The 7,629-nt window shown below is 41.8% G+C and overlaps 1 protein-coding gene across 1 annotated transcript; it reads left to right on the top strand.

Annotated features, from left to right (window-relative positions):
• The first annotated feature begins 1,196 nt into the window (after window positions 1-1,196).
• Window positions 1,197-4,768, top strand: SHLD2 (shieldin complex subunit 2). The gene has a single exon (XM_053721338.1). It carries the CDS (start codon window positions 2,177-2,179, stop codon window positions 4,607-4,609), a length of 2,433 nt encoding a protein of 810 aa, XP_053577313.1. The 5' UTR covers window positions 1,197-2,176; the 3' UTR covers window positions 4,610-4,768.
• The last annotated feature ends 2,861 nt before the right edge of the window (window positions 4,769-7,629 follow it).

Consider the following 7,629-nt stretch of genomic DNA (forward strand, 5'->3'; position numbering starts at 1 on the left):
TTTATTATATTACCATATATTTGGAGTTTCTTTTTGGATCTTTGGTGTGAGCTGCCTGACATCAATTTGCTCCCACCACATCATCCTTGGGGCTTCCCTGGACTCTCCCTGGTGAGACGAGGAACCCCATCTGACGACATATTCCAAAGGAGGTCTACCGGACGACGTGTGGTTCCGGGCTGTATGTATCACAGTCATTACCTGAGGTATATCTCACCTGTATGTATCACAGTCATTACTTGAGGTATCTCTCACCTGTATGTATCACAGTCATTACCTGAGGTATCTCTCACCTGTATGCATCATGATCATTACCTGAGTTATCTCTCACCTGTATGTATAATGACCATTACCTGAGGTATATCTCACCTGTATGTATCACAGTCATTACCTGAGGTATCTCTCACCTGTATGTATCACAGTCATTACCTGAGGTATCTCTCACCTGTATGTATCATGATCATTACCTGAGTTATCTCTCACCTGTATGTATAATGATCATTACCTGAGGTATATCTCACCTGTATGTATCACAGTCATTACCTGAGGTATATCTCACCTGTATGTATCACAGTCATTACCTGAGGTGTCTATCACCTGTATGTATCACCTGGCTATTAAGCTCTTGCTGAAAGAGGTTCTGACACATCACAATATTAACCCTTTGGCTGACAGAGAGCTGTCTTGAGTTATTATTATTCCCTTAGCTGACAGAGAGGGGGACTGACACATCTTATTATTAACCCTTTGGCTGACACATCACATTATTAACCCCTTGACTGACATAGGGGTCTGACTTATTAACCATTTAGCTGACAGGGAGGGAGGGGTCTGACAAACCACTGACAGATCACAGTCATTTTCAGATTAGTATCAGACAGTGAATATGAATACAGCAGCATACATTGTGTATACAGACTACCACCACCACTCCCTCATTTGTTTTCAACTCACACAGTTTATCTGACAAACCATTTTGTAACCATAGCAACGGCAGCTCTGATAAAGTACGCATGCGTGCGGTATCAGCTGGTATAAAGACCCCGCCATGTTAAGTGAGGGCACGATGCAGACGCAATATATAGTAAATGTACGTAAAGTAAACAAAATCACGTGGCAGTACGCTCGTATAAATTCAGTTGCAAAAATTTCCTACACCAAAACGAGGCTTGGAACGCAATAGGCGTGGCGTCTGCACCCGGAAGTTTCACATTAGAGGCGAGCATGCGGTGGTGTGGGTGAGGCGCTGGGATGGGAACGGGAGCTGGTCCTGGTGTGATAGCGGCACAGCGCTGGTGTATATTGTACTCTAGTCACAGTCACCATCATATGCTGCAGGGAATGGCATGTAACTTAATTATTCTCCTTCATTACACATGGTCTCCATCATATACCACAGGGAATGGCATGTAACTGAATTATTCTCTTTCATTACATGTCTCCATCATATACCACAGGGAATGGCATGCAACTGAATTATTCTCCTTCATTACATATGGTCTCCATGATATACCACAGGGAATGGCATGTGACTGAATTATTCACCTTCATTGTGGTCCAGTTATATAGTCACCATCATATACCACAGGGAATGGCTTGTAACTGAATTATTCACTTTCATTGTGGTCCAGTGATATAGTCACCATCATATACTAATTATTCACCTTCATTGTGGTCCAGTGATATAGTCACCATCATATACCACAGGGAATGGCATGTAACTGAATTATTCTCCTTCATTGTGGTGTAGTTATATAGTCACCATCATATACTACAGGGAAGGAATGACATGTAACTGAATTATTCTCCTTCATTACACATGGTCACTCACAATCATATACTACAGAGAATGGCATGTAACTGAATTATTCACCTTCATTATATATGGTCACCATCACATACCACAGAGAATGGCATATAACTGAATTATTCACGTTTGTAGACTCCCCAATCATACCATCATCATCAAATGTGACCGTGATTGACATGTATCTGAATAACTGATGTTTATTGACTCCCCAGTAATACCATCATTATCAAATCTAACAGCGATTGACGTGTAACTGAATTATTCACGTTTATTGACTCCCCAGTAATACCATCACTATCAAATGGGACAATGAATTATCCACACATTTATACTCTCCTGTAACACAGATACCATCAAATTTAGAATATGTCAAACAAAGGAATTATTCACATATTTGTTGGAGCTCCAGTCATACCGTCACCCTCAAATGATGCAGAAGATGATGATGCATCAAAGCTCATGGGTACTTGGCATGAACAAAGCTTTGTTTGGAGCCAGCAAGATTTATTTGCTAAGTGCAGTATCCCTGAGGCTAGAAAGTACCATGACATTTCTGAATTGGGGAATAATTTAAAGGAACAGGACCTGTCATTAAATGCAGTTAATGATTCTTTACCCTTGAAGCAGCAGACTTTATCATCTAATAGTGAAACTAAAAATAGAGGCACCCAGTGTGTAAGAGACATTTTGGATTTGGTATCCAGCACACATCATTGCCAAATAACTCCTCCTTCCCAAACACATTCAAATGATCTCTTTGGTGCAAATCACGAATGTTTAAGTCAGTATCTGGAGGATTCATTTCCCAGAAAGCAAGAACAGCTGCAAAATGTGAAAACCCCAAGTATTACCATAAAAATATCCACTACTACTGAATATCATACTATTTTGATGTCTAGTCAAGTGGCTGTGTTTGGTCACGCAGAAATATATGAGCAAGATGCAAACATTGAGCAAAAAGAAACAAATAATTCAGGTCCCTCCAGAGAGCTGAAATCAGCAGTTTTTACACCATTTATTTCCCAGGAATCCAGAGTGCTTAATAAGAATGCACAAGACTCTAATACATGTTCTGTTGAACTTTTTACTCCCTCAACTAATGATGTCCAAAATAATCTAGCTCTGAGCCTTGAGCCAACAAGGTATCAGAAAAATGGAAACGTAGTGGAGTTTTCTGAAAAGTTTATTGATGACTCATCTAAAATAACTGAGCCTGATGGAGCTAGGGTTCCAAGTTCTAAAAGACTGAGAGCTTGTGAAGAGGTTACAGTCTCTTTTCACGCACATTATGAAAAGCAGCAGCAATCTAAAAAGGCTAAGAAGTCAATTTCTCCAGAAAAACTAGAATATACGAGTTTAATGAGAAAGTTTATGTTGCTCAAACCAGCCAAAGAATTGTCTTTTCTACAGCACTGTTCAAGTAAGAGTAAAGAATATAATGTTTTGGTTATTGTGGTGCAGCCATGTCATATAAAGGAAGTTCATGTGAAAACTGGACCAAATGGCGGCTCTTCAGTTGCACTTGCAACAATTGTAGTATTGGACCAATCTGAAGTTGAACGTAAAGTTGTTTTGTGGAGAGAAGCTGCTTTTTGGACCTTAGCAGTTTATCCTGGGGACGTTCTAATGCTCACAGGGGTGTCAGTTTGTGAAGACAAATGGCATAAAGAGACCATACTGCAGTCTACATCTAGGAGCTGCATGTTAAATCTTGGGAGTTGTTCTAATTTGTGTTCTCAAGACATTTCCCACATGGTAGATAACACTGCTTTGCATTCACTATTGCAGTATATATCCGCCAAACACTGCTATCTAAGAGAGCTCCCTCCAAAGCAGCCTCAGAAATTAGACCATATATCTTATGTACACCTTGACCAGCTTCAACCGGACATGTTAATACATTCAATTCTGAAAGTTAGTTCTATTTCTATGTTAACAGAATGTACATATCAGTATAAAGGACAGCGACAAAAAAAAGTAATCCTGACCCTAGAAGAGGTCAAAGGGCATACTGGCATAATGGTGCTGTGGGGAGCCTGTATCTCCTGGTGTGATCAGATCCAACATAAGAGAGATCACATCTGGGAGTTTAGGAACCTATTTGTTCGAAAAAATTCAGTCTCTGGGGAAATAGAGCTACATACTACCCCATGGTCATCTTGTGAATGTTTGTTTGATGATGACGAAAGGGCCGTGGACTTTAAAAAGAGATATTTTAAAAATGAAGAACCTTTAACAAAACTAATAGACCTTCCTGATCTCCTGGAAGAGAGATATTCAGGTGAAGCTCTGGTTAAAGCCAGCATATCAGAGTTAGAGTTTCTCATTCCTGGTCACCATAATATTGTCATGGACCAAGATACCACTCTTACACATATTCTTGCACTTTTGCCTGCAATTATATACTCGGGCTGTGGCAAATGCAGGCGAGAGATAGGAACAGACCACAATCAAGTTTTTGAACAGTGCTTGTTCTGCTTGCCCTTCAACCAAGTTAAAAAGTTCTACAGACCTGCACGAATAACTGCAGTAAGCGGCGAAAGTGGAATTCGCATCCATGTGCCATCAGATGCTTTGGATAAAATCTTATTAAATATATCTCCTACATTACTGGACAAAGCTGTAGTAAGCTCTTCAGAAGTCACTTATAGATATATTGTAGCAGATCTGATCCACTCGCTTTTGGCAGGGACAAGCGAGACCCACTTGCTAACAATAAGAAGTCGTTTTAACCTTGACGAGAACAGCATTCCGCTGGAGCAGGACTTTTTTCTATTAGATTTTCATCTCAATCTTTGATGGATTTCGATAAATACGCTCCTTTCTATAGAGATTTATAATGAAAGTATTTTATGAACTTATTTGGATTTTATGAAATATTGAACAATTAATTTGAATTTTTTCAATTCTCTTTTTATATTTAGAATCAAAATGACAATAAAAACAAAACTAACATGACTGCTATCTGTGCCACATACGTGTTTTAAATTACTGACGAAATTGTACATGACACCAACTGTTGCCTTTCCCTCATTTATATATTGAGACATTAATATATTGAATTTTCCTGGCAGACCGTTGTGTTTTTGTCACATTTTGCATCAGGTCCTGCGTTTGGGCTTTATTTTACAGTGTGAATTTAAGGTGGGGATGGTGTTTCTTTATCATACCTATTTACTCTGCTATGCTTCTATTTGGCCATTTTCCCACAGTGATTAGCCTGATAGAGGAAGTTCTTTATCAGGAAATTGAGGAAGTTAACAGAAAATCCTTGGGAAAAATACCCAGAGGAATAATGATGTGCAGAGAGATAATGTGGAGAATTACACTTTTGTGAAGGGCGATAAACAACAGACTGATAATAGGGGACCTGAGTAGTTTAAAAACCCAATGCTTTTACTGCGGCCAAGGGCAGAAGATGCTACACTGTCATGATTTACCTGATACCCCCTCATAGGAGAAACAAAATGTATCTGTTCAGGTACATCATAACAGTGCAAGGCTATCCATATAGCTATCTTATCTATCCTTCTATCTATCTTATCTATCTGTATTATTTATCTGTATGTAACTTCATCCCGCTCTCTATGGACCCAGTTTTCTATAGCTCTCTTGTCCGCTGAGATTATGTAAGACGTGGTTAGTACTGACGTCCTGCAAACAATTTTAGAAAGGTTCTGGAAGTGAATGTGACACCTACATTGCAGTATAAGATTCTGCAGGATTTCTCTCCATGCTGGTGCTGATCATCAGGCCCCTTGTCTGTATATTTATCAGTCTGTCCATCTGTTTGTCTCTCCATCTTCCCCTCTTTCTCTGTCTTTATCTGCTTATCTATCTCCAGCATATCTCTCTTTATCTATCTATCTGTCTCACTATCTGTGTCTCTCTACCCCCATATCTGTCTCACTATCTGTGTCTCTCTACCCCCCTATCCGTCTCACTATCTGTGTCTCTCTACCCCCCATTTGTCTCACTATCTGTGTCTTTCTACTCCCTATCTGTGTCTCTCTACCCCCCTATCTGTCTCACTATCTGTGTCTCTCTACCCCCCTATCTGTCTCACTATCTGTGTCTCTCTACCCCCTATCTGTCTCACTATCTGTGTCTCTCTACCCCCCTATCTGTCTCACTATCTGTGTCTACCCCCCCATCTGTCTCACTATCTGTGTCTCCCTACCCCCTATCTGTCTCACTATCTGTGTCTCTCTACCCCCCATCTGTCTCACTATCTTTGTCTCTCTACCTCCCCGTCTCTCTCTGTCTATATGTCTCACTATCTGTTTCTCTATCTGTGCCTCTCTCTACCCCCCAATCTGACTCACTATCTGTCTTTCTCTCTACCCCCTATCTGTCTCACTATCTGTGTCTCTCTACCTCCCCCCCCTCTCTCTATCTGTCTCACTATCTGTGTCTCTCAACCCCCTATCTGTCTCACTATCTGTGTCTCTCTACCCCCCCATCTGTCTCACTATCTGTGTCTCTCTACCCCCCATGTGTCTCACTATCTGTGTCTGTCTACCTCCCCCTCTCTGTCTATCTGTCTCACTATCTGTTTCGCTATCTGTGCCTCTCTCTACCCCCCCTGTCTGACTCACTATCCCAGTATCTGTCTATCTGTGTCTCTCTAACCCCCTTTCTGTCTCACTATCTGTGTCTCTTTACCCCTCTATCTGTCTCACTATGTGTGTCTCTCTATACCCCCCATATGTCTCACTATCTGTGTCTCTCTCTACTCCCCTATCTGTCTCACTTTCTGTGTCTCTCTATCCCCTATCTGTCTCACTATCTGTGTCTCTCTACCCCCCAATCTGACTCACTATCTGTGTCTCTCTACCCCCCTATCTGTCTCACTATCTGTGTCTCTCTACCCCCCTATCTGTCTCACTATCTGTGTCTCTCTACCCCCTTTCTGTTTCACTATCTGTGTCTCTCTACCCCCCCCATCTGTTTCACTATCTGTGTCTCTCTACCCCCATCTGTCTCACTATCTGTGTATCTCTACCCTCCATCTGTCTCACTATCTGTGTTTCTCTACCCCCTAACTGTCTCACTATCTTTGTCTCTCTACATCCCCAATCTGTCTCACTATCTGTCTCTCTACCCCCCTATCTGACTCACTATCTGTCTTTCTCTCTACCCCCCATCTGTCTCACTTTCTGTGTGTCTCTCTACCCCCTATATGTCTCACTATCTGTGTCTCTCTACCCCCTATCTGTCTCTCTCTACCCCCTATCTGTCTCACTATCTATGTCTCTCTACCCCCCCCCGTCTGTTTCACTATCTGTGTCTCTCTACCCACCCTATCTGTCTCACTATCTGTGTCTCTCTACCCCCTATCTGTCTCACTATCTGTGTCTCTCTACCCCCTATCTGTCTCTCTCTACCCCCCCATCTGTCTCACTATCTGTGTCTCCCTACCCCCTATCTGTCTCACTATCTGTGTCTCTCTACCCCCCATCTGTCTCACTATCTTTGTCTCTCTACCTCCCCCTCTCTCTCTGTCTATATGTCTCACTATCTGTTTCGCTATCTGTGCCTCTCTCTACCCCCCAATCTGACTCACTATCTGTCTTTCTCTCTACCCCCCATCTGTCTAACTATCGGTGTCTCTCTACCCCCTATCTAACTCACTATCTGTCTTTCTCTCTACCCCCTATCTGTCTCACTATCTGTGTCTCTCTACCTCCCCCCCCCTCTCTCTGTCTATCTGTCTCACTATCTGTGTCTCTCAACCCCCTATCTGTCTCACTATCTGTGTCTCTCTACCCCCCATCTGTCTCACTATCTGTGTCTCTCAACCCCCTATCTGTCTCACT

This window comes from Bombina bombina, chromosome 7 (assembly GCF_027579735.1).
Source record: "Bombina bombina isolate aBomBom1 chromosome 7, aBomBom1.pri, whole genome shotgun sequence".
Lineage (NCBI taxonomy): Eukaryota > Metazoa > Chordata > Amphibia > Anura > Bombinatoridae > Bombina > Bombina bombina.